Source organism: Drosophila pseudoobscura, chromosome 2 (assembly GCF_009870125.1).
Source record: "Drosophila pseudoobscura strain MV-25-SWS-2005 chromosome 2, UCI_Dpse_MV25, whole genome shotgun sequence".
Classification (NCBI taxonomy): domain Eukaryota; kingdom Metazoa; phylum Arthropoda; class Insecta; order Diptera; family Drosophilidae; genus Drosophila; species Drosophila pseudoobscura.
Window position 1 is genome coordinate 1,182,143 of NC_046679.1, and position 27,999 is coordinate 1,210,141.

At 48.3% G+C, this 27,999-nt stretch overlaps 1 protein-coding gene and 1 long non-coding RNA gene across 3 annotated transcripts; one reads left to right on the forward strand and one right to left on the reverse strand.

The window, feature by feature from the left end:
- The first annotated feature begins 16 nt into the window (after positions 1 to 16).
- On the forward strand, positions 17 to 27,989 carry zfh1 (Zn finger homeodomain 1). Of its 2 annotated transcripts, XM_001357559.5 has the most exons (5): positions 17 to 606; positions 10,638 to 10,798; positions 10,858 to 11,607; positions 22,284 to 24,480; positions 24,550 to 27,989. In XM_001357559.5, exons 1-5 carry the CDS (start codon positions 507 to 509, stop codon positions 24,741 to 24,743), a joined length of 3,402 nt encoding a protein of 1,133 aa, XP_001357596.4. In that variant the 5' UTR covers positions 17 to 506; the 3' UTR covers positions 24,744 to 27,989. The 2 variants fall into 2 exon arrangements, with proteins under 2 accessions (XP_001357596.4, XP_033232903.1); XM_033377012.1 differs by lacking the exons at positions 17 to 606; positions 10,638 to 10,798; positions 10,858 to 11,607 and adding an exon at positions 21,774 to 22,038 and having other exon boundaries at positions 24,550 to 27,275.
- Positions 21,346 to 21,993, reverse strand: LOC117183347 (uncharacterized). The gene is made up of 2 exons (XR_004468506.1): positions 21,854 to 21,993; positions 21,346 to 21,780 (listed from the first exon to the last, which is right to left on the reverse strand). It is a non-coding gene; the product is annotated as an uncharacterized lncRNA (long non-coding RNA).
- Positions 27,990 to 27,999: the final 10 nt, after the last annotated feature.

Genomic DNA, 27,999 nt, shown 5'->3' on the forward strand with positions numbered 1-27,999 from the left:
GGGTGTTTCTCTCTGTCTCTCCGGTTCGTCGCACGACGAAGCGAAAATAATCCGTGAACGACGACGACGAGTACGACGACGGAGGATGCCTGCGTCGAGACCAAACAGAAATTCAGAATTCATTCAGACGTCGCGTCGGCAACACGCGCGCTGCTCCCCCTAGCAAAAGAACACACACACAAAAACACACAAAAAACCGAACCCAAAAGCCAACTCACAAAAATCGTAATCAAAATAACACGCGCAGCGTTCGCACCGCAGCGGAAAAGTTGTAGAAAAAAGTGAAAAATCAAGAATCAAAAAATTCCGAAAAAAGTATCTAAGAGATAAACCAAGGGCCAGCCATCCAAACATCCCAAATGGCCGCTACAACACGTGTGTGCTTTTCACCCAAGTGATCCAAACCCAAATAAATCCCCCAACCGAAAACAGAGAACTTCAGCGGAAGAGTAGCCCGAAAAGAATCCCCCAAAACAATAACGAATCACAGCAAAAAAGCATTCCAGATGTTGTCCTGCCTGGCGCCGTCGTCTTCACGTTTTGGCCAAGAGGATAACAGCATCATACAGCAGAGCATGCCATCGTCCACAGCCTTCACCATGCAGTGTAAGTGAAGGTCCATCCATCCATCCATCCATCCATCCATCCATCCATCCGTCCATCCATAAGATCTGATCCTCCATTCGAATGTGATTCGGATGAGTCATACACTGGGACACACTCATCATTCGAATCCGAGGCAGGCAGACAGATACAAAATATTGTCTACAAATTAGTTTTTCATTATCAGCCATCGAGCCAGCCAGCCTCTAAAATGCAATTGAACTTTTGTGTATGTGAGTGCATCTGTGTGAGTGTATCTACAAATGTGTGTGCTGCTTTCTCGATTCATTCAAGATTTGCGCGCCAAAGCGTTCCCAAATGCAAAGCTTAGCAGTTTTCAAGATCCAGAGATCCCAAACGAAGCAGCGTCGCCATCTTAGAGTGGACCTCCTGTGTGGTCTTTACCTTCAGAAAACCCGGGGGGAAACCATAAAAAGAAACAGCAAGGAGACGGAGTGGAAGATGGCGAAGAAGTTTGAGAGCAGTAGAAAAAACGACGACGAGAGACTAAGGATCGTTGGCAAGGCATCGGATTACCTCCTACGCCACGAGTATCGGAGTATTTTCCAGGGAGTGTGTGGGTTGAGAGAGAGGGATCTCCCCTCTCCTCTGCCCTTTGCCGAAGGTTTCGGTTGATCAGCAGCAAAACACTCGTAAAATACATTGCAATGCGAGGGACTTGTCCCCGAGAGACAGAGAGAGAAGGAGGATAGCCCGCAGCCAATTGCAGGCACATTTCAATTTGATTTGTTGGCAAACGCCACACACACTCTGCTTACGACAGCCTTGGCGGCACATTCCACAGATACAACCGTACAGGTACAGGCACAGGTACATCCCCTAAAAGAGACCGCAAGTAGGAGGCGCCTGCCACCTGCAGCACACCTCAACCACCATTCAGAGGGTTTGAGTCTGAGGCATGCGCACGCGAACAGGTAGAACCTGACTCACGCTTCTGGCCACAAAAGAAACCTGTTTTTCTGGCCATATTGGTAGCCATTCGAAAGATTCAAAGATACAAAAGATGTGTGTGTGTCTAAACAAAGCATAAAACTGTCAGTGATCAGAGCTCATCATCATCATTAGCGCACACAGACAGACAGACAGAGGGAGAGCGAGAGCATCCATCGGGAAAGAGTCGGGAGGAAGAACCCATTAAAAGAAGGTGTGAAGAAACTAGAAATTAATTGAAAACTCTTAGCGGGAAATCAGCGGAGGAGGAGCGGGATGGGAGCGGGATGCACCGATGGATGGCGCAATACCGGGGAGATTGTCAACGCCCACACAGCCACCACAGAGACGACCCAGGGAGGTGCAGAGATACGGATTTTGGTTCTGTTTCGGTTTGACAATTGATAAGCCACCTAAAGATACGGATTAATTGCACATGTTCCACACACAAACACACGCACACGGGGAGATAGGGAGAAGGGGGGAGGAGGGAACCACATCTCTCCGACAAAAAACTATAAATTATAATTTATGGCTATTTAAGTAGGCAGCAAGGCAGCCAGGCATCCAAGCATCCAAGCAGTGGGCCAGGCAGTGGGTGGATCTCTAAAAGCCCTCGAACACGGGGCACAACAGATAGCAGATAGCGCTGCTAATCGATCAGCAGACGGCGCTGCCGGTGGCTCTGCCGGTGGCTCTGCCGGTGGCTGTGGCACAGGTTGGCCCACATACGTGTGTACAGATACAAATGTATCTATAGCCAGGGACGGAGCCGTAGACACGGTACACTTTTCCGGTTGTTGTGTTACCGTTTGATGGCGCTGGGCAGCTGCGGCCGCGATGGATATTAATCGCCAGATACACTGAGATTTCTGTTCCCAAAGAAGTATCTATCTGTGTGGAAAGAATGTATCTTGTACTAATTTTCGCTGCTTCAACTGCCGCTCTGTTGCTGTTGCTGTTGCTGCTGCTGCCGCTGTTTGCTGGCGCTGGGGCGTGTGTTGTGTCGCGTTTCGAAATTGCTCCAAAAGTCCATAAATCAAAGGCCTTTGGCCATCGAGCGAGCATCGCGAAACCTGTCGCTTGTCTGCCGCCCGTCTCCCGCCTTGTTATCACCTAAGATACGCCCCCAAAACAACAAAAAAGTTATCTAATATTCCTGGGGGCAGCGGGCAGATCGAACTTTCGTTCGGGGCCCTGAAATTAAACGCTTATCTGACGGGCTGCATCTTTTGATTAGTGAATCGAGGATATCCATCCCCAAAGGATGCGCAGATACATTTATAATTAATCATTTCGGGGGGAGGGGGGAGTGCCCTGTCGGTGGATGTCAGTTTTATATGCTGGTGCTGTCGCTGCTGCCATTTATATAATTCCTCATTCTCAGCCGGCAGGACTCTCTGCAGGACAAACTTCAGGCCAAAAACTATCTGGCAAATGGCATGCAAAAATGATTAATCAAAGAAACTCTACCTCAGAGATGCTCTCGTAGAGCATCCAGCAGTAGATACATTTGTATCTTGTGCGCTGCTTTAAACTGCAATTGAGAAGCAATGCTGCTGCAGCAGGATCCTCCACAAAAGGCAAACAAACAAACACGGAAAAAAAGAGGACTATAAATCAATGAGGGGAAAGTCCTCTTTGATATCCTGTAAGCCCCCGCTCTCTCTCCCGCTCCCCGCTCCCTGCTCTCCAGATTCTCTCCAGTGTTCAACCTGCCGCAGCTTTGGGCAAATTATTTGCCACATTTTACTTTTATTTCACATTTTGTAGAAGCCCCAAAGTAAATTGTTTGCCAATATTTTTTGTTCTGCCGCTGCTCCCCTTCGCCTTTTGCCTGCCGCTTGTGCACACAATTGAAACAAAGATAACTTTGAAACAGTTGTAAAGTGAAAATTGCACGGAATCCAGTCGCATCCAGCCCCACTCTCACCGCCTTTTCCTGCCTTTTGCAATTTTTGTGAATATTTTTTCTTATTTATTTAATGCCCCGCCGCACCACGAGACAACAATTCCTGGTCCTGGTCCTGGTTCTGGTTCTGGTTCGGTTTCTGTAGCTCCCAAAAAAAAAGTGCCAAAAATCGGGGGGCTCAAACAAAGGGTAGCACTCCTCCCACTCTCCTGGCAAAGCCATCGCCTGTCTCTGAAAAAAGGTGTTGCCAAAGGGCAGGCAAAATTGCAGCTACCGAAAAAATAAAGGAGGAGCAGCAGCAGCTGCAGCAGTGCGAGTATTCCGAAGGATGGGGCATGTGGCAGGCACAATTTAACATGTAAACGATTTTGGTTAACGGGCAACAGGAGGAGGAGGCGGAGGCGGAGGAGGCACTGCCAGCAAAGGGTTACAAAGGCGTGGGGGGGGGCGGGCAGGGGGTTGCTCCACACTTCCCCTCTGATTGCCGTTCAATTGCAATAAATTTCGCACAATTGCACAATAATTGTTAAAAGTTTTAAATAAACAAAAAATAGTCAACGGCTCGACTCTATTGTGGGGCCACTCCAGAGCGCAGGGACGCAGGGCAGGGGGAGCGGGAAAAGCAGGAAAAAAGTTTCAGTTGCATGAGGATTCGCTTTTTCCACCTCTTTCTCCCACGCTTTCCATAGAAAGATATGAATCGAGGCCGAAGTGAATATCAATTAGCCAAGTTAAGCTGAACTTTGGTTATATTTCGCTTTAATTGAGAGATTTTTTCGGTCTCGGGGTTTGAAATATGAGAATAATTTCATGCAGAATTATAGCGGCTAAAGGTGCCTTGAATGTTGCAAAAAACAGTGTGTTTTATCTACGAAAAATTTTATAAATTATCGAAAAGTATCTTTCCACACGATAACAAATATCTTAGAGATAATTTGTTGGAAAAAGTATCTTTCACTACTTAACAAAATATTTAATGCAAATTGAAGCTCAGTTTAGTATTTTTAAGAGTCTAGAAAAGATACTTTATTAGAAAAGGTATCTTTTGATTCTTTAAAACCTACTTAATGCAAATTGAAGCTTGCTATCGTATTTCTAGCCAACTAGGTACGATTCTACACAATGTATCTTAAAGATACTCTATTAGAAAAAGTATATTTTTACAATTTGAAACATATTTTATGGTACTCAAGTGTTCTATTAAGTTTTTATAGGTGTGGGAATGTTTCTGCGAAAAGTATCTTAAATATACTCTGTAGGAAAAAGTATCTTTTACATTTATATCGATATTTTATACGTTTTCAAAGTATTTTCTGATGGGCAGACACTTGAAAAATGCCTGGAAATGCTTTTGGCAAAGTATCTTGCACTGAAAACGTATCTGCACTAAATATTCGCTCACTTTTCTTCAGTTTTGTAGCTTCCACTGAAGTATTTCTACACCTTAGACTGCCGCCTCTACCCTCTGCCCTAACAGACCCTCTTCCCGTCTGTGGCATATTTCTCTAATTGCTTTCTGTGTGTGCCAGCGCATCGCGGTGCCTCATGCCTCACGCCTCACGCCTCAAGTCTCAAGCAATTCCAAATGCAACTCCAATTTCAGGCCGTAGAACGCCCACACCCGACATCACACGCATTTCTGCATATTTTTTCAAGGTAAATCACAGAAATAGTCGGACCTGGGGCACATATGCCATTGCCTGCCCCTGGTGAGCCCCTGGCGTACCCCTGTCGCTGTCCTGCCACACAGACCATATGTGTAAGCCGAGGGATTGGCGCGGCAGGAGATGCAGAGTCTCAGACTCTCGTGTGGCAGGGACACAAACACGAACACGAACACGGACACGGCTCGCTTGGCTATTAAAATTTCACACTCAGCAAAGCAAAATGTGCTACAAATAAAATAAACGTGGCTGCCTGCAACCAGCAACGGTGCAACGTGCAACGTGCATCGTTCAGCATGCAGCATGCAGCATGCAGCATCGCCCTGGCTGTACAAATAAATAAAAGTAAAGGGCAAAACAAGAGTAGAACTCTCTTTCGCTCAGTCTCCCTTCTGCCTTCTGCCTTCTGCCTGCCCGCCATGCCTCCCGATAGGATGCCCGACGATCTCTATTTATAGGAGCCGCAGTCTGCAGGCCCCGACTGCCTGCAACTCCAACTCCAACTGGCTCTGCACCTTTGCCTTTCCACTTGAGGGGCCTTGGAGGCACCTTTGTGCCCATTCCCAATGGAAGGGAGAGCGGGCCAGGGAGCAGGGCCAAAGGTGCCACCAAAGTGGAGAGATACCTCTCTAGGTAGACGGAGCGTTTCCCAATTCCAAATTTAGAGACCGATTATGGGACTGGTCGGCGGCCATATGCCATATGCCGCTCATGTGCTCGTTCTCTCGAGTGGCACTTGAGAAGGAAACAATGGAACGGAGGAAGGGTATTCGGAGAGTCTTCCCTGGTCAATCGATTGACCCTTCGCATTTCTAAACAAATCGATCATTTATCGATCAAAGTTTTCCATGGGATAGAAGCAAACGAGACTTCCCACAGGTTTTCGCTTGCACAACTGATCTGATCAAATATCTACCTACCCGTATACGACACTCCGATAAGGTACTCTATTCCTAGAAAGCGCGACTCCTACTACTGTAGTTACTATTTCACAGTCGGGCCGCGGCCTTCCCACAGGTTTTCCCTTACAAAAATATGCGAATAATTAATGGAACCCAACAGCAGAGGGAGGGGGCGACAGAGAGGTGCAGTGGGGATAGTAATCCTGTATCTGATAGTGTCATTTTTCAACTGGCAATTAGCTAAGTAGCCCGCTTTCCATTACATTCCATTCGATGCGATTCGATTCCGTTTTGCAGTGGGAATTTATTCCATAAATATGCTAAAACAACGTTCATTGACTGCAAATGAGTGCAGAGTAGCGTTCGGATCGAGTCTGTTTATAATTAAGTGCTAAAATTTATGTTTATTTGCATTAAATATCATCATCATCCGCACCGTCGAGGGGGCCCCTGCTCCGCACCTGCCCCCGCCACCGCCACCGCCACCGCCACCCTGGGAGGCGCCACCTGTCGTCCATTTGTCGGCAATTGCGTCAGCAATTTCTCCTAAACAATTAGACACATCCGCAGCCGTACCTGGGGAGGGAAAGTGTCAACGGTTTGGATTTCCCTTTCTTTTGTTTGACAATCGGCTGTCAGTGAAATATTAAAAAACACTTTGGGCCCCACTGCGGAATTTTCTCTCAAGAAAATCACGGGGAAAATCGTTGGGACAGGTATAAATTATATGTGTGGAAAATGGTTTCACATTCTCATGGCAAAAGCAAGAGCAAAAGCAACAGAAGAAAAGGCAAGCAGCAGAAATAAATAAATTTGCATTAGCCGGGCTTAGTCGAAATATGTCTGGCTAATAAAAGTTGGCTATAAAAAAGGCACATAAAATTAGTGGGTGCCACAGAGACACACGGATGGCCACAGATACAGATACAGCACAGAGCCGTCTCTAGTGATGTCGATGCTGTGTGCAGATACAAATGTATCTTTCAGCGAAGCAAACCAAACATTCGGCTGGGATATTTTTCCCATTGATTTATGCCGCCATCCCATCTACGTATTATTTATAATATTTACCCCATCTGCCACATATACCCGCCCCCCTCTATCCACCCCCTCCCCCTTCTCTGTGTCTATTTCTGTGTGCGCGTGTTGAATGCCGCACAGGTGAACCAACAACACAGCCAAAGATACAGATACAGATACAGATGCAAATACAAATACAACAAACACTTGACACCGTTCCAGCGGATTTCACTCTGATGAAAGCCCTGCCAGATTTTGATTGCTTTTTGGCAAACGTGTGGCTCCACATAAATTATATCGACCGAAAGATAATGTCCTACAAAAAATAGGCACCCCAACCACCACCTCCCACCCCCCTATCAAAGTCCAAAACATTTCATTTTTTCGGTTTGTTTTGGTTTTAGCTTTACGATTTTAGAAATACATTGAAGTGCCAAAGGGAATGACGAATATATCTCCCATTTTCCCTATTCAGATCCTTGAAAATAAAAAATATAAAGATCATTCATGTTGAGATTCTTGTATAAATTACTTAATCGATTTATAGCAGATCTCTGATCCATCGAATATCATTCGATTTGTAGGCAATCTTTCCTTGTTTTGAGGAGAATCAAATTACAGATATCACTATGCCTTTTTCCAGTATTCTTTGATATTCTTGATGGGTTTCCTAACTTTAGCGATTTCCACAGTAATACCACTATTCTTTGATCTAATTTGTTTTCCTCTATACTTTGTTCATCTTTTCCTTCTCCGAAGTAAGAAAAGTGAATCATTTCATCTTAAATCGATATCAGCCTTCATTTGAAGTATCTTTTATAAGTTTCCTCCTCATTTATTCCATCTTTCTTTCAGTTCCAACCATTTCCTTCCCTTCTACTGCCATCTTTCGTTATTTCTTTGGTATTTTTTAGGGATATTCTCCATTTAGAGTACCTGCTCTGTGGCGTAGCTCTCACTTTCTTTAGATTAATATTTCTGTTGCTTTGGCACATTTCAGGCAATGCTCTTTGAGCAATTCATCTTCCTCTCTCCACTCTCTGTCTTTCTCTATGTTTCTCTCTGGTATGTTCTGCTCTGTTCGGTTCGGTTCTGTTCTGCACTATCAATCAACTTCAATTGGTTCGCGTTAAGCGCAAAATAGTTGAAAGACACAGGAGGAGGAGGAGGAGGAGGAGAAGAGGAGGCCTTCTGAAGGCAAAAACTGAAAGTCGAAACCGAAATAAACAAACCATTCAAAAATGCCCAGTTCCCAAAAGAAACACACAGAAAATACACGAAAAATTCCTTAATTTCTTGGGGCGCATAAATTGAAATTAATTTGCGGGACACTTTCAATAGCTCGATATCTGTGTACACCGCTTACGTTGGAAAAGTGGGGAAAGCGAGCGGTGGAAATTCGCAGGGGATGGATGTTTATGGATCCTCCTCCCCCTCGTCCTCCTCCTCCTTTGGGGCTGCGATTGCGTTAATAATTCCGATTCCGCGCCGCCTTGCGTCGGTTATGAAAAAATTGATTGAGCTAAATGAGCGGGTGACACACTTGTTGACGGGCACTGTCCCTCCCCCTCCCCCCTCCCCCCTCCTCACTTCTTTTCGGTGTTACATTATGCTGATGAAACCGACTGTAGGGCCATAAAAAAGTGTGCTGGTGTATCTATGTTCCCTCTCGGATTTTACAGCTTTTAATAAAAATGTCATTAGGCAGACAGCAGGGAAATGAATTTCGAATTAAAATTATTAACTCACGCGAGTGGCTGCTGGATCTCTGGAAAATATAGAAAAGAGATCTCCTCGTGCTTTGATGGATGGCTTTTAATGCCTGTCCCGCTGTCAGCTGTTCCCTTTGATTGCATTTAATGGGTTCTTAAGTGGCAACAAAAAGAATGAATAAAAGGAAAGGAAAGGCAAGGTGGGAGGAACTGGTGTCCTAATTACGGAATACAAATCTATAATCTATGAACCACTTGATGATATATTTCTCTCCTGGATTTCCTTTGATCACCAATCTGTAACTCACATTCCTTGAGAAATATCAATCTGAGCATGATTACCCTCTGTCCTTATACTACAACCATATGTGGAATGATCAATCTACAATCCTCTTCGGTTTGATCAGTGTAAGAACTCGCTCTGACCTTTTACCATCACTACCATCCTGATCAATCCGACTTGTTCTTCTCATCCCATCAGCTCTTTGGGGTAATCTTCATGAGGGATATAATCACTGACTCCATCTTGAACCAAATCAGTGTCGGATTCCAAGCATAATTATGTTCCATGCTCTCTATCTCACAATCTAAGTACAATCCTAGAACCTAAGGTTCCATTCGCTGACTTCTTTCCATCATATACCATTGTAGACCGATCGAAGCCCGCATCTTTCGCCTGCAATCAAACTGTATCGAAATCAATTAACATTCCCTTCCCTTCAGTGCCCTTCCCTTCGCTTTAGCCTATAATAAAAAGTGAAAACGTGCAATGAACTTTTTGATATCTAACGCTTGATTGCCATCCCTCAGATACACAGATGCAGCGCACAGCAGTTGCAGATACACAGATACAAACCTCGGGCTAAAGGTACTACTATGTGGAGTGTGGACTGTGGATTGTGGACTGTGGAGTGCGGAGAGGCTTCATTAATTTTACGGCCCGCCTGCCCCTATAAGAGAGGGTCTGTTGTTTCTCTGGACTCTCTCCCCCCCGTCCCCCTCTGCCCCCTCTCTGCCTACCCTCTCCCCCTGCGGCAGTTAATTGGCTTAAATTAAGGTAGCGCTCAAATGCGAACAAAGACTCTGCTCTGTCGCTGTGTGGCGATGTGTGGGATACAGATACAAACAGAGAAACAGCGGCAGAAACTCCATTTTGTGGAGGAGTCTGTTCTGCTACCTTCTTGGCAATCTTTCAGATACAAAGTTGAGAAAGAGAGAGGGAGAGGGAGAGACAGAGGCAGAGAGAGAGAGACAAACCAGCCATTGAGTGACCCTCGGCATCGGCATCGGCATCGCCATCGCTGGAACAAAGCAATCTGCTTCTTGCGATCCACACTCTATCTTTCTCTCTGTGTATCCGCCGACTCTTTCTCACGATCTGCTCTCTCTTTCCACCCCTTTGGACGTGCTCGAACGCGTTTCATGAACTGATTAAAGCAACTCTTCTTCTGCTTCTGCTTCGTCTTTTTCTTGGATCTTCATCTCTTCTCAAGTGTGTTGTGTGCTGCGTTCGTTCTCCATCTCCTCTCCTTCACTTCTCTCGCTTCTCCTTCTCCTTCTTCGCTTTCTGTTTTCTTTTCCTTCGGTTGGCTCTCTGGCTGATTGGCATCGCCATGAGATCATCGCCTTACGTGGAACCATCCGTCCATTGCGTGGAAGGAAAGGAACGGCGGAGGGGGGGGGGGGGGGGGGGGACCTGCAGAAGTTGATTTGCCACGAAATTAAGTTGATCCCCAGAGGCCCTTGGGGATTCTCTGAGGCTGTTCTTTGTTTGGGGAAACTCTTTGGCACTCGTTTCTTTTCGCTTCTTTTCGCTTCTTTACGGACTGGCAGTTAATTTGTTCTCTCCTCTTCGCTCTCCTTCTCATTGCAGTTCCCTCCCTGGCCTCCAGTCTGCACCACCACCAGGCACCGCACAGCAAGGCGAGCAACGGCTCCGGTGGCAGCCAGGAGCAGCACGCCCAGCCAGGTGTCTCCGTGAATGACTTCCTGGTCAAGTGCCCGCAGTGCCACAAGCGCTTCACAGAGTTTCAGGTAGGTCCACGTCGATATCCTTCCCTTCAGAGGGCTCTACGATAGTCCTCCCGTTGCAGTCCCTCAGCGAACACATCGCCAGCGAGCACCCGCACGATAAGCTGAACTTTGAGGCCAGTCGCGGCTCCAGCGGCGCCGTGCAGCCCGAGAGCGATGCCGAGGACGAGCAGAGCAATCTGAGTGGCAGCCGGTACGCCAAGTCCCCCGCCACCACCGCCGCCACCCACGCCACGCCCAGTAACAACAACAACAGCGATCTGGCCAAGAACCACAACAACAACAACAGCAGCAACAGCAGTAAGATCTCTCCCATGTGCTCGCCGGGATCGGGGGGTCCCGCCACCACCGCCGCAGCAGATCTCTTCGCCCACCTCTCGCACGGAGCCCCGCCCCAGCTGCCCTCCCACCTGCACGCCCAGTTCATGGCCGCCGCCGCCCTGGCCATGCAGTCGGCCCGCTCCGTCAGCTCCTCCGCCAGTTCGCCCAACAGCCACCACCACCACCAGCAGCAGCACCAGCAGCAGTCGCACCACCATCTCCAACAACAGCAGCTCCACCAGCAGGCGCAGCAGCTGCTGCCGCCCCAGCTGCCGGGCAGCAACAGCAGCGTGGGCAGCAATTCCGCCTACGATCTGGACCTCAGCGCCCCGCGGTCCACCTCCAGTCCGGGCTCCACCACGGGCGACCTGAGCGGCGCCTACCCCTGCATGCAATGCACTGCCGCCTTCGGCAGCCGCGAACAGCTGGAGCAGCACGAGCTCCTCCACTCGCCCACCGGGGGCCAGCCCACGGCACAGAATGTCTCTCAGGTGAGTCTCTCTAAGAACTATTGGATCTCGGGATCTATAAGAGTTAGAATAGAAAGACAGGGTATTAAGATCAGTCTCTCTTAGTTTTACAATAGTTTAGGTAGAGATTGTCTATAGATATACCAGTTTTCATTGTAATTGGATGAATATTAGTGGCGGGATCGCAAGAAAACTCTCATTTGAATACTGTTTTCCCTCGGAGTGTGTATATGTATACATATGTGTGTACATATGTACATATATCCCCTCGAAGCAATGACTAAAGAAAGAATTCTAAAGATTCTTTCTTGGAAATTGATAAGCCTACTCCTCCTCCCCCCTTCCCCTCCTCCTCCTCCTCCTCCTCCTCCTCCTCCGCCTCCTCTGTAATGCTTACGTGTTAAAGTTCGTGGATCGTTACTCATGAGTCCCGTAATCAGACCTCAGAAGAGGTCCAGGGCCTCTGGCCCCGGTTGATCTTTGAACACACACACACACGGACACACGGACACACGGACGGAGATCACGTTGAATACAATGCGTGGGCTTTGTTCTTGGTTAACGGGAAATGAGCAAACGATAACGGGACAGCGAGCAACGGTGCCCAGTACAGAGTCGCGTTCGGAATCCGAATCGAATAAACCTTATGCACTGCATGAGGGTACGTTCTCGCCCACGTTTCCTGTTGACAAATCGAAACATAAGAGTGCTCCCTACTATATGGTTATATGGGAATAATTACAGCCAGATAAAGTGGAAATCTTCTACCATACAATACTCGTGCTTAATCGTACTGAAAGTTAAAGAACCTCCGGGCCGAACCTCTACGGGTTCCGTTTTTTCGTATTTAAGAAATAATTATTATTATCGTGTCGTACTTGAGGTTTTTCCCTGCACTCGAGGGTTCGTTCGCGGGAATTCTTTGTTTTTTTTTTTTGTTATCAGTAAAAGGCAGAAAAAAACACAACACAACGGCCATAATAAACTATGATAAAGAACGGCAGAGGGAGAGGCGGAGAGCAGAGAGCGAAACGTACATAAAAATAAAACGTAGGCGTTTACCAGTAACCCGGAACGCGTGAACAAGGGGGTGGCGGAGGCGGAGGCGGAGGCGGTGGCGGAGACGGAGAGAAGGAGAAAATAGTAAAAACGTAAATTCCCCAATGGCCATGGGACGATGACGATGACGCGACACACAGAGCACCAGGGCAAAGCGGGAGAGGGAGGGAGACCTGCAGAGAGGCCATAAAGTCAGAGTGTGTGCGAGTGACCCGATATATCTGACTTTGTATGGTTTTCGCTCTCCCTTGCTCTCTTGCTCTCTCTCTCTCGCAACTCCCAATTGTGCAGTTGTTGTTTCTGTTTCTGTTTCTGAAGAGGCATTCCTAGGCCTAGACCACAGTCTGGTCTGCCATTGTGATAAGGCATTAAAATAAATGTTGCTACAGGCCGTAGACCTGATAACAAACACACACACACACGCACACGCACCGCACACTCACCTCCCCTTTCCAGTCATAAGTTTGTGTTTCTTGTCCTTCTTCATCGTCGTCGTCTTCGACGCCATCTTTCACATCATACGCCGAAGAACAGTAAAAAACAAAACTGAGACTCGCCCTCACACACGATAAGGAGCACCAGAGAGAGTGGAGGGAGAGAGAGATGGCCTGGGGGGCGGAGAGACAGGTTCACCTTGGAGTCGGTGAACAGCCTACAAGCCGAAGAGAACCCCGAACCCCGAACCCCGAAGCCCGAAGCCAAGGGCTATTAAAGCCACATAAATTATAATTTTGTTGCATTCCCTCCCCCCCAAAAACATTCCACATCCACATCTTCCATCCTCTTTATCGCTACACTCCCCATCCTCCCCATCCCCGACCGAACTCCTCCCAAGTTCTGGTCATAAATTCATATGGCTAGTTTGTTGTTGTTTCTGCTGTTTTTTCGCCTTCTTTTACCTTCCATATCCCCCAAATATGGGATCCATGGGCATCCATGGGATGGACGGATGGAAGGAACAGAGAAGCGAAATGAAAAAGTTTGCTGCCCCAAAAAAAGTGATACGATATGATATGAGGCTTGGGTGTTGTTTCTTTTTTTGTGCGACGAGTGCGAATACAGTGGTTAGTGCTTAGAGGGAACTGTACCTAAAGAGGTTTTCCTCCATGGAATTCGAATAGTATCATATTATTTCCGAAAATAGTGCATATTTAAAGGAAAGACTGATTTAAAGACTGAAAAACGTAAGGCATCTCCATGAAATATAGAAATACATCCCCAAAGAAGGGATAAGAGTACATCTTCCTTTAATGGTTCTTTCTCTCTCTCTCTGGGGTTTCTCTTCCCGTGTAACCACTGTACTGGCACTCCTCTTCCCTGCCGTACTTGCCGTCCGTTATTAATATTTACCTAAGCGCTCCGCCGAATGCCGCACGAGAGAAAAAGCTAATAAAGTACGGTCCACTCTGGGACGCTGGAGAACGGGGAACGGAGAGTGGGGCGCGTTTATGAGTTGCAACTCTTGCGGGATGCTGCAGCCATCCATCTGCAGGCCACTCTTTAGCGGGTTGCATATAATTTACGGCTTTGTTAATGACATTTAAACATTTAAACACATGCGGAAAAGGCCAAAATGGCAACACCGAAGCACAGCCACACATTTGACACATGGCAAACTACAGTGCCCCCCCGGGCTGCCACATGCCTCACTACCCACCCCTCCAGGAGCCGAACAAACCAATTATAATTGATGTGGCACATTGCATTTATTTAATATTGTTGGCCATTGGCTTTACACGTGTTCGCCGTATTAAATTATTATGTGTGAAAACAATTAATTATGCGGCAAACAAAAACCAGAACGGAGCAGAACAGAGAGAGCGAACAGTGCAAGAAATAACAATAATACCAATAATAGTCAGGGAGGGGGGACAAAAGCAGATTGCTCATTATGGAAATCACGCCCGAGACTCGCAAAAGTAGGCAACGGAATGGATTCCCGATGAGTGTACCCTGGACTCGAAGGGTCCTACGATTAGTGGGAGGATCTGGGCACAGCAGAGGAGGAGCTTCAGCCTCCACTCTTGGCTGTTCTTCCATCCTTTTGCACCGATAAACACAGAAGTAGCCGCCAGAAGCGGATCACTATACCATCTCCAAAGAGACTTCCAGGGTATCCATCGCTTCTACCTCCAAGGACTGTAATTTTTTATTTCTGGGGCTTTTCCCACCCATGACTTTTTATTGAAAAGGCATTAAAAATGGCCCCATACTGACCGCAGGCGTTGACAGGATGTGTGCGGGGCTTCGGGGATGTCGCATGACGCTCATTGAGAGCCAACATTGTTGATGCAACATTTAACATTTGTTGTTAAGGTCAACATCATTAACGGAGCGGGGAGGGACAGAAGGCCCAGTGGCCAGTGGCCGGTGGCCGGTGGCCGGTGGCCAGGCAGATCTGACAGGAGAGCAAATGGCAGCCCATAAATTATGGCTCAAAAAACCAGAGTCCGAGAAGGGGATGGTGGGGAGGGGGAGGGGCCTGGCAAACTTTCAACAGAAAAAAGTGCAGCAATTAAATATTTGCTTAACTGCAGACACACCCATCAAGAGAGAGGGAAGGAGAGGCGGAGGGGAGAGGAGAGGAGAGTTGCAACTTTTTGGCCACAATTCATTTGGTGGGTTGTTGCCACCTTTCTGGCCATGGGGCCACAAAATGGGGCAAGGCAACCCCCGTGGTGTGTGGTGTGTGGTGTGTGTGGGGTCTGGGGCGTGGACAATTCAAATTGAAAAATTATATGCACTTTAGGTGCGAGTCCTGGCCCATCGCACGGATCCAGGACGGCACTCTCTCCGTGTCTCTCTGTGTGGCAGTCGCCGTCGTCTCGGCGCCGCCGCTTGACGAACAGCCAGTGAAAAATTAATAGCAATTTATTCAAGTCCCTCCTCCTGTACACTGTAAGGTCAAGGGTTCACACACGGGGGACGGGGGAATGGGGGCTTGAAAGTTTAAAAATTATTCGCAATTAAAGCAAACAAATGAAACAACTTTCCCATGGACTAGCATGGACTCCCATGGACCCCCATGGACTCCCATGGACCCGTACGTGGCCGTAGACCGAAGTTACAAATGGATTGCCTTTCGGCTAGCGAGTAATTCATTTCGAATACATTTCAAATAATTATAATTAGAGCAGATAATTGATGCTCTCCGTGCGGTAATGCATCCGTCCATTTCCACTTGAAATTCAAGGAATCCCCGAGAAGGAAGATCGTTTTTTAGGAGGGGAAGAAGGCATTCAACTGCTGCTCCTGTCAGGAGGTAATTTACATTATTCCTCTCTCTCATCGTCATCATCATCATCGTTGGGAGTTCCTGTGCCTTCCGCTTCCTATGGGATACACCTGCACTCTCCTGCACACACGTAGTGCCGCCAATGCCCACGGACATGCCCCGCACACATGTCAGAGCCCTGCCACAAGACGCTCTCCTCTTCGGCACTGGATGAATTTTAAGTTACTCCCGAGATTTATATCAACTTTCACCGTGAGGGTCATAAATTATGTGGCGTTCGTTTCGTTTCACATGGAAATTCCACAGACATTTCCCCAGACTCCAGTTCGGGGTTCTCTCTCTGGCAGTCCCGTGGGTTTTTTCACTCGTGACGTTTATTGTGCGGTTGTTACTTGATATGTTTAATGAGAAATGCGATGTCTTGGGGGATTGCTGGAGAAAGTCGAGAACTACATCGCTAGACAGAGAGACAGAGAGCGAGCATCGCACTTGACATTTCATTGGACACTCCTGTGGATTGTGAGAAGAGATTCGTGCTACTCAAGATGGTTCCTTCATAGAAGATTGTTATGCGAGTTGTGGGGAGTATGGAGTTGCCATACGAAAGCATTGCCAGGCGAAAGAGTTGCCATGCGAAAGCATTACCTGTGAATAGCATTAAAAGCAAATTCCAGTTCATTAAACCACTCTAGATTCCAGCAAAAATGAGCTATAAAATATATTGAAAGCCCCGACACTTCTGGTGAAAATAGAAACATCAAAATATAATTCCATCTAAAAGCGATAACATTAACGATTCAGCTCGGAAGAGATTACAGCTCCGAGCTGATAGTATTCTGTCATTGAACAGGTATTTCCCTTGAAAGAAGATGCCTCTCCTCCTCTCACCCCCCGCCCCAAGACTCTTCTGAGTGGAAAATATTTGCTGTGAAATTGATTGTCGCAGCTGTTGGCTGGCAAAAGAAAGGGGAAAATCATAATTTTTCCACGACACGTTTCCCTAATTTCCCTCGACCCACATTTCTCAGACTCTCGCCCCGTGTGTCCGTCTCTCAGTCCCTCAATCTCTCATCTCTCATTGGCTTTTATCAAAAGTGATAAATTTAATTTATTCCGCGGCGTCGCCTAATTTATGTTTTCCTAATACGCAACTAATTTCGCCAGGTCTCTGTCTCCCGTTGTCCCGTTGTCTCTCTCTCAAGAGAGAGGAAATTGAGGGGAACATTCGGAGAAAAACGTTTTATTTATAAACAATTAAATTTGATTTGTCGCCGGCCGAAGCACACAGATTTCGGTTTCAACAGTTAAATTTCCAGATGATTTATGGCAAAATAATAATATTAAATCCCCCAGTGAAAGTTCTTTCTCTCTCTGTCTCTCTCTGGGCCGTAAAATATTGAGAAATGCGGCAGTGCGGCCCATAAAGAATTAACCACAGAAACGGCTAAAAGTATTTCCCTGTTAATGCTCTTCTGTTCTTCTTCTGTTAATCAATTCCCTTCCCGATGGCCGGAATTAATGTGCTTCTCAGGGTCCAAAGACAGCCCGCCGAACAGAACCGCACAGAAGAAAGCATCTCGAAGAAGATCCTCCTCTTCGTTCCATCCGACACGAGAGTTAATGAACTTTCGCTGTTCGCTGGGCGAAATACGTAATAAATAAATTCTACTAAATTAACCCAGCATCAAGCCAGAGTCTGGCTTCCACCGGACAGGGCGATCCGATCCGATCCGATCCGTTCAGATAACCCCACGAGAGATGATTGATCTCTGATTCCTCGAGGTACTACAATTAGTTCAGGTCTCTCTCTCTCTCTCTCTTTCTCTCTCTCGCAAGGTGGTACGTCAATGGCCCTAGTGGAAATTCATTCATTCCGTGTAGTGGCTCTTACGGGGCGTAATCTCCGTCCGATTCGGTCGCATCCGATTTTCGTTCCACTTCTTAGTCGTATTTCACATCGTGCAGCTGCCGCCAGTCAGAGGCGTGGCGATAAGCCAGAAATTGGGTCGCGTTTCGCTATAAAGCAGTTAGATGTCCGATCTCCGTCCGATCTCCGACGGATCGTTCATTCGTATCGTCCTCTCTTTCGTTTCATCTTTTTGCGCTAAACATTTCTTTGTGGCGTCGTTAATAATTTTTTTTTTTTGCGTTGACCTCAAAACAAAATAAAATAGAAAGAATAAAACAGAAAACACAAGCAAGAGGCAGAAGAAAACTTTGAGCTTGTCGCTTGTTGTTATTTTTGTTTACGCATTTCGTCAGGCGACAGGTGCGTTCCTATATCTATCAGATATGTACATCTATATATCTGCGTATAGAGCTTTGTACAGTGCGTTTCATAGAGCTAAAGAGGCTGTCTTTCGAAAGGAAACCAGTTCAGAATGATCAGTAATGCCACGAATGAACTCGGATTTCCCCGCTGTAGATCTGTCACTGGCAAAGCCCTTACACTTTCGAAACGCACGTTCGTACGAGTATTTTGTCAACGATGTTCTGCGGTTGTCACTCTAAAAGCCCAGAGACATCTCCCTCTGGTCGATCATCTTTTACAGCCAATTATGTGCGCTATTATGGCCAAATTCCCATGTCACTCAATGCATAAAGCATTTTCACCGAATAATCGTGAAATACGTTCACAAATTAGCTCTCTGTCGCTCTGTCAAGACATTATCTATGTATATCCATGGATGCGATGCCTCTGTGGATGTGTCTGTGGCTGTGTGGTCGGGGGCTTTCATTTGATTTGTCTATTAGTGAGGCGGGGGCCTCAGTGCGCCAGGCCAGACGCCCACCTACGTTGCGTTATAATTATAGCCAAAGGCTTGTCGCCTGCAATTAACCAGGCATGGCCGGGTAGCCGGCGGACCCGCTGGACCCGCGCAGGCGGATCCGTGCCAGAATCGTTTAAGTTGATGGGCGCTTTGAAGCGATCCAGTGTGTGGTCCGAGGTTGATAGCTTCCGCTTACTGATTTTGCTGATTCTGCAAGTAATTCCCGTTCAGGCTGATAAGAGGGTTGGGAGGGGGAGGGGAGTGACGATAAGCAGTACCCCGCTGAGGCAATGAACCTCTTTGCACCTGCTGATCCGTGTACGAGTGTGTACTTACCCTTAGAGATCTTGTTTACCAACATTGCTAATCCGTAATCCCATCGCATTCCGGCCCTGATCCCCCAACAACTTGTTTACGCTCTCGGTACACACACACGCGCTCTGATCGATTGAGATCCCGTTTCTTATCAGCAGCATTCGTGTACCCCGAAAATTCGTGGAAGGTGCTCCGAAATACTTTCCCATTCGAAATGGCAGAGGCGAGAGCGAGACCACACTATAAACACACGCACAGATGAACGCACGTGTGCGCCTGCTTATCGGGGCTAGGGCCAACGCCAAAAGGTGGGGGGGTCAGACTGTACCTCGAGTGGCGCTTAACCATGTGTTTCCCGATGGAATGGACGCGAATGGTAGGGAATGCTTAGTGGAATCAATCAAATTTCCAACTTTAGCTCAAGTGCTCTGCCTCCCCCTCAAAATACCACCCGTGCACTTGAGTCATGCGGCAGTCAGTCCACCCCTGGGACCCGGGGCATCTTCGTGGGGGCATTCATTGTTAAAGGTAGCTTCAATTGGCATTTCCGCTGGCAGTCCATCACGAATACAACAATATAGTACAAACAATAAAGCGCATAAGAAGAATCCGGCTGACGCATCCACAAAATGGAGCACCACTCGGAGAGTGCGGCTTACCTTTTGTAAACGTGTGCTGGGCATCCACTGTACTCGGACTCGGACTCGGACTCGGACGGTAGGCGTAGTAGTACGAGTAGTATGGCTGTACGGCTGGGCTGCCATTTTCATTTTCATTTCACTTCACTTTGCTTTGCTTTGCGTTACATTTAATTGATAACGACGACGAAGCGACAACAAAGCGCTTCCATTGTGTGTGGATCTGCGGTTTAATGCCCGCTCTGGAGGTACTCGCTGCGCTGCGCTGCACTGCGTCGCGTCGCGTCGTTCGTAGGTAGGCGTATCGCAAAATACACGATTGCGGTGTGCGGTGCGCGGTGCGCGGCGACAACCTGATTAAGCCTCTCAGTGAGTGGGCCAGAGCGAGAGGCAGATAGCGTGACTTCGGAGATAACGGGTTTTGGTATGCGTGTGCGTGTGTGTGTGTGTGCGCGCGAGGGCAACAGGTAGCCATGCTTGTTTTTTGGACTCTCTCTCTCTCTCTCTCTCTGCTCTGCTCTTACCTGAAGACAAATGATATACGGATGGCCCGCGCTCTTCAATGAAAGAGAGTGTGACGTGACGTCAAAAAGCAGTCAAAGAGAAACATTAAAATGAATGAAAACCAGGTAAAATAACAAAGGAAACGGAAATTTTTGTTGCTTTTCCGGCCATTCAGCATTAGCGCAGCACAGGGCCCGCCCTCCAGCCACCAGCCTCCTGCACAGCCGGCGCCGCTCACATTTCACTCAAATGAAAAATCCCATTCAGGGAAAACCATTTTCCGTTGTTTTTTAACACACAGCACAAACACAAACACGAACACACAATTTAGGCCCCAGGGCCCCGCGCAGCCTATGCACGCTTTATGGGCGTATAAATGTATTATTTTTTTCCACTTGCTGAACAAATAAACACAGTGTCACGTTAATGTACAAACTAATTAGGTGGGGATAGTTTTTGGATGGTCCACGGTGGACCATGTGGACCCACTGAAGAGGGGCGTTCTGATCTCATCTCGAGTGTAAATTGATGATTATGACTAATAGGCTGGCCGCGAGGCCCGTTAATTGAAATTCATGCCAAAGCCCGGCGCTGAGTAACCCCGCGTCGAGCCAAAGTCCGAAATTGTGTTTGCAAAGACAAAGGCCAGGCCTGTGCACAGTCAGCGACCAAATAATATGGACACTGAGTGTGTACAATCGACAATGTCGTGAACTTTGCAACAAAATAATAAATATTTTGGTGAGAGAAAATATGGAAAATATTGAAAAGCAGCAAAGGTGAGCAATGGATGGGAGGGAAAGTTCATTGCCTTAACGGTAAACAAAACAGGCGCACGATGGGAGAGTGGGAGCGGGAGAACAACACGTGTTGCCATATGTCCGCAAAGTGCCGCAAATCTTTCAACGCAGCGGCTAAGTGGAGGAGGATGCGCCACCCCCCAGCACCATGAGGCGGCTCCACTTTCCCTTTCACACACACAAACACACGCCCTGTTTCCGTAGGCTCCACCTTTGGGCGGGAGACGGAATGCAGATGCAACGCGGCTGCATTTCTGACGAGTTCAATTCGTAGCCAAACAAATCAAACACAAAGCACAAACAAAAAGCATTTGATTTGCATCAGCTGTTGAAACATTTTCATTTGATTTGATTTGATTTCACTTTTGTTTATTTCCACACACTTTTGTTAATGTTTTCTTTGTCGCGTATTTATTCCCTGCTTCCACTCTTTCCTCCGCAGCAGACGCAGTAGCAGCAGCTGAGCGCAGCTTGCATTCTTGCGGTACTTATCTTGCTCTCTCGCTCTCTCACGCTCGCGTGGGGTATTTTCGTAGTTTATCTTTTTATCCACCTTTCGCTTGTGTTTCTTGTTATTACTCCACCTTACCTCAACCTTCGGCTCCGACGAGGAGCGATACGCACTGCTCGGTGCTGTTGTCCCTGTCACTCGCGCACTGGCTCTCATTTCGATCTCGTTTCGCGCTGTGCGCGCACGAATTTCTGTTTGATTGAAGTCGTTTTTTGCATTATTTCCCTCGTTTTATAGTCTTTCGCGGGTCAAAAAATATCACAAAATATCGCATTTACGACTCCTGCCACAAGCAGACGCGCGCGGGTTGCTGTGGCTGCCTTTTGATTTCTGATTTGTGTGTTTGCGTCTCTGGCTTTGCCTTGAAACAAATTAGAAAGCCGTTAAATATCAAGCAAATAAATACATTTGTTGTTTTAAACAGTTTTTATTACCTGTGCGTTGGTGTTCGTTTCTCTTTCGCTCTCTGTGTCTTCGTTCTGCATGTGTGTGCGTGTGTATGTGGCCTCTAAATAGAGCAGAAACACAACAACAAAAAATGACATCGGTGGCTGGTTTTGCGGCGGCGTCACCGACCACCGAGATGGTTTTCAAAAGGGTTACAAATGCGGGGAAACAGGCAAGGAACAGTTTAAGAAAAGGTAGATTTCTACAAGAGTGCGGCTTGAGAGTGAGCTCTCTTCGGCCATGCCTTACCTTGTACAAATCTACCTTGTTGCTAAAAGAGAGAATTCAAGTTTGCTCATACGAGGTGAAAGAAACGGAGCTAGTTTGACGCCCGCGACAGAGCGGATCTTAGGACATGTTAAACCACACAATACACATACTCTATAACCATCTCCCTCTAACTCTTGCCTTTTGCAGACTTGCCGAATCTGCCACAAAGCCTTCGCGAATGTGTACCGCCTGCAGCGGCACATGATCAGCCACGACGAGTCGGCGCTGCTGCGCAAATTCAAGTGCAAGGAGTGCGACAAGGCCTTCAAGTTCAAGCACCACCTGAAGGAGCATGTGCGCATCCATTCCGGCGAGAAGCCCTTCGGCTGCGACAACTGCGGCAAGCGGTTCTCGCACTCCGGCAGCTTCTCCTCCCACATGACCTCCAAGAAGTGCATCAGCATGGGCCTCAAGCTGAACAACAATCGGGCGCTGCTCAAGCGCCTGGAGAAGAGTCCTGGCGCCGGGCCCCGACGCTCGCCCACGAACCTGCAGGGCCCCAAGAACGGTGCTGGAAAGATGTCCGAGCAACAGTCCCTGCCTCCGCTGCCCAATCCCATGATCTACTTTGCCGGCGAGGCACAGGCGCAGGCCGCGGCCCCGAATGGAGCTCCTCCGCCGTTCTATCCCAACTACATGAATGCGGCCCTGCTGGCCTTCCCCAATCCCTTCATGGCAGCGGCCCTGGATCCCCGCGTCCACCCCTACAGCATACAGCGGCTCCTGGAGCTGACGGCCGCCGGACAGCAGCAGCAGCAGCAACAACAGCAGCAGCAACGCGAGGAGCGCGAAGAGCAGGAGCAGCACGAAGAGCCTGAGACGCCGGAGGAGCCCAAGCTGGTGATGGACATCGACGAGGCTGAGGCCAAGGAGCGTATGGTGCCACAGGCCAGCCCCCAGACCATGCCAGAGGAGATCGAACCCGTCGTCGATATGGCCACTGCTCCCATCAAGCAGGAGCCCAGCCGCGAGCCCACCCCACTCCCGGAGAGTGCACCGCCCTCGCCCAAGTCCTTCAAGCAGGAGCAGGAGGAGCCCCGTTCCGTGGAGGAGGATCAGGCCATGGCATCGGCTCAGCCCGAAGCCTCTGTCTCCTCCCCCAGGGGAGACACACCCGCCGAGCTGCGGTGCAGCCGCTGCGACAAGCAGTTCAACCACCACACGGAGCTGGTGCAGCACGAGAAGGTCCTCTGCGGCCTGATCAAGGAGGAGCTGGAGCAGCACTACCACCAGCAGCAGCAGCAGCAACAGCACCACCAACAGCTCCAGCAGCAGCAGCACCACCAGCAGGCGTCCTTTGCCCTGCCCTCTGCCAGCGAGGATGACGACGAGGAGGAGGAGCGCGAGAACGACAACGACACGGAGCCGCGTCCGGACAGCAACGAGCGCAAGGTGCGCGTGCGCACGGCCATCAACGAGGAGCAGCAGCAGCAGCTGAAGCAGCACTACGCCCTCAATGCGCGGCCAAGTCGCGACGAGTTCCGGATGATTGCGGCCCGCCTCCAGCTGGACCCGCGCGTGGTCCAGGTCTGGTTCCAGAACAATCGGTCCCGCGAGCGCAAGATGCAGAGCTATGCCAGTGTCCACTCGGCAGCTCCTGCCGCCAATGAAGTGCCCACCACTCCAGTGGCCAGCCGTCCCACAACCGAGGATCAGCCCCTGGATCTGTCCGTGAAGCGCGACTCCCTGACGCCCAAGAGCGACCACTCTGCCGCGTACGGCTTGCCCCAGCAGCAGGCTGCCGGACAGCCAGGCCCCGCCGACTTCCAGGAGGCCATCAACCTGAGCCGCAAGTTCTCCAGCTCGGCCTCCATGTCGCCAGCCTCGCTGTCGCCCTCGTCGGGCGCCTCTCTGCAGCAGTCCTCGGCAGCTGCGGCCGCCGCTGCGGCAGCCCTCTGGCCCTTTGGTGGTCCGCCTCCATCGCCGCCCAGTCAGCTCGAGGTCACGCCCGCGCAGCACTGCTCGACGCCGCGAGGCGGCCAGGCCTTCCCCGGACTCCAGTACATGCTCCCCATGCAGCGGCTCCCCATGGAGGCCCTCTTCCAGATGCGCCCTGGCGGCGAGTACGCCCCCAATCCCCTGATGAACAGTATTAAGATGCCCGACTTCCGCGGCACCAGCCTCAGTCCGGGCGGCTCCGAGAAGCGCTCCTGGCGGGACGACGACTCGCGCATCTCCCACGAGGACGACTTCGGCAACGGCCTGATGCCCCCCAAGCCCCGTCGCGGCAAGGCCGAGACCCACGGACATGCCGGCGATCCGGATCTGCCCTTCGTCTGCGACCAGTGCGACAAGGCGTTCGCCAAGCAGAGCTCCCTGGCGAGGCACAAGTACGAGCATTCCGGTGAGTACTCCCTCTCGAGAGATCCCCCACTGATCGCCGGACTAACCTCTGACCCTTTTCTGTATGTAGGTCAACGACCCTACCAGTGCATGGACTGCCCGAAGGCCTTCAAGCACAAGCACCACCTGACGGAGCACAAGCGGCTGCACAGCGGGGAGAAGCCCTTCCAGTGCTCCAAGTGTCTGAAGCGCTTCTCTCATTCGGGGAGCTACAGCCAGCACATGAACCACCGCTACTCCTACTGCAAGCCGTACAGGGAATAGGTAAGCGACACCTCAGTGCCGCCCACCTGCGCCTCAGCAGCCGCCTCGGGAACGGGGCCACCGGCGCCCAGCGGTCGCCGTGGTCGCGGCCAGTCAGCCGCCGCCCGATCCCAGGCCAGCAGCAGCACTTACCCGCCGCATCCGCATGCACATCCGCACCAGCATCAGCACCAGCACCCTCATCAGCATCCTCATCCGCATCCGCTGGCGGCCATGGCCGCCTTCCAGCAGCAGCAGCAGAGGATGCACCAACACCAACAGCACCAGCAGCAGCAGCGTCTCTCCTGGCCACCGTCCGTGCCTGGTGCTGGAGTGATGCTGCCACCGCCATCCAATCAGCAACAACAACAACAGCAGCAACAACATCGTCCCACGGCGCCGCCACCTCCTCTGCTCTCGGGCGCAGGATTTGGACAGCCGCCACCGCAGTTCTTTCACCACGCCGGCCTGCTGCCGCCTCCGCCGCCCCCAGCCCCACCATCGGGGGCGGGAAATGTGCGGTTCGCCGCACCACCCACGCCGCCCTCGGCAGCTCCGTCCCACGGCGGGGGTCCCGCCTTTGATTTCTTCAATGCCAAAATGTTGCTCCACTAGGGCCGTGGTGCGTGTCTTTGCTGGTCGCGAATCGGTAGCGGCGGTCGCGACGGGTGCGTGTCCCCGCTAAATGTAAACGATAACAGTGGTCGTTAACAGTGCACTTACAGCTGTACTTAAGAAAAGAAAAACAAAACAGAAACGAAACGAAACGAAACAGAAATCTCAAAAATGTGCAGGAACACGTAGAAGGAGATAGAGTGCACCCTAGACAGAGACAGAGACAGAGCGATAGATGAGATATTTTTTATAGCAATATAAACGAGAAGAAGAAGGGGAAGAGGAGGAAGGAAGGGAACGGAGAGAGCATGATCGGATCGAAGAGGAGGAAACCTTTCGTTGGAGCGAATTTATTATTATTTTTTACAATGTTGCATCCATTTTGTTTTTAGTATTCGCTTAGTTTAACACACAATTTGTTTTTAGTTTAGCGCCTAAGTCGCGGCCAGTTTTGGCCGTTCCCCCATGGATATATAGAGTGTATCTATATTTTTTTACATTAGATTTATGTATAATTTACACGCCCCACCCCCCGCCCCCGGCCAGTACCAAGTGCTGCAGAATACTCAGAAATAATTAAGGTTCCACTCCTCGATGGATTGAATGTTTATTTCTTATAGTTTACATCGATATGTATGTGTATATCGTTAATTTTTAAGCGTTCGAGCCAGGATGGGTTACCATTTGCATGAAATTCCTCAAAGAACACACAACTTCCGGACCAAACAAACAGATTATGAACCGCAGACAATACCATACCACACCCCGAGGATTCAAAAGTATTAGCCCCCCCCTGTAAACTGTATTAAAGACCCGCCCGCCCCCTCTTCAGATGGAAAACCCACCGCTTGCAGCGCGTTTCAAGCTCTTTTACTTAACCCCCCGAGCTACGCTTCTAGCCCTACCCCAAACCCCACCCCTACCCGCTCGAATCATCGATAGAGAGAGAGAGAACACACCTACTAGATCATTCCATTCGGCCAAGGACGAGGACCCCCACGCGCACCTTCGATGCGGGGACTCCCTGAAGGGCCGCCTCATGCATTTAGGCCTTCTGCCGGGCTGCTGCTAAAGAAGAAGAACACCCCACTAAAACTACAACTAAAACTAAAGCTAACTCTAAACTAAACCACACCTAACATTTAATACATATACGAACCTAAGCCTACAACTAAAACTAAACCTAAAACTAAAGTTAAACGAAAACAAAAACTTAATTTGGCCTTATTAAAGATTATTTAACAATTAACAAACTAAAAAATAAAAACAAAAAGAAACGTTAGCATGTAAAAAAGAAAAGGAAAAACCTTTTGAAAAAGTCTCGCAGAAAACTAGTAGGAAAATTCCAAGAAAAACCAAAATACTATTAACTATCAAAAGAAAACAAAAAACAAGTGTTTACCATGACAATAAATTTACGAGTATATAATGTAAAAGATAATGCTTTCGATTCTAGCTCAAACTTCAACTTCAATTCTAATCGTTTTCCACCTCAGCCTTTCCACGCGCCTCCGCAAAAAAAAACTATAATTCTTTAAATCTATAATTAATCCAACAAAAATACATATTTGTACACAAAAGGTTTCCCAAACAACGAACATTTTCTTTGTCCAAGGATTTTCTTGCTTTTCCACAGACCCCCGGCACCAAAAGAAAAACAAAAACGAGAAGAGAACCAGAGGAACTCACAAAAAAAAATGCATTTAATACTTAATTAATTTTTATATATTTGTATTTTAACTGAAGCAACGATCGGTGGCAGGATCGAACGGTATATATATGTATATGTATATGTATATGTGTATGTGTATATATAGTACATATATTTTTTGTAAATTATTTCGCCAAAACAAAAAGCTAGAGAATCCAAAAAAAAACCAAAAACCAAACAACGCGCAGATTTCGGAAAAGAAAACACAGCCCGCAAGAGTTTTAGCATAAATTTAACAATAATTACTATTACTACCAATGAACGAATACTTAGCCTAGTTAAAGCCCCCCTTGTCCCCGCCCCCGCCCCCCTCCTTAATAAGAACAAAATGTTAACTTAAAAAAAAAAAGAAAAACCTACTTTTAAGCGCAAATATTTAGTGGTTTGTGATGGGAGTCGATGGATATTTGCACTCTAGGGCCTTATATGAGATACACAAACACACACGACGATTGTTAGTTATTTAAAGGATAATGGATAGTGGATAATGGATAATGGATGAAGGATAAACACTTAATGGAAAGGATCGAGAGCCTTGCATCGTTTTTACTATATATACCTATATGTTCCAAACTACTACCTTGTTTTCTACTACCCCAAAGAACACTCTCTGTTAAAGTTGTTTAACCCACACCCTCACACACACACACACACACTCTTTATGTAAATAAGCCACAGATATAGTATATATATATGTAGGATATATGCGCAGGAATGTATTATTTGTTTAATTCTTATGTTCAACAATAGAGCGATCCCTAAATTAAGCGAAAGCCAAGCCTCAGCATCAAATGTTTTGTCTCTACAGAGAACACCCGCTAAAAGAAACCCCCAGCCCCCAAAAGAAACACTAAAAGAGAGAGACAGAGAGAGAGATAACGATTCAGATAACTTATATTTCAAATATTACGCATAAATGTATTTTAATCAAAGTAAGAAAAGAAAACAAAA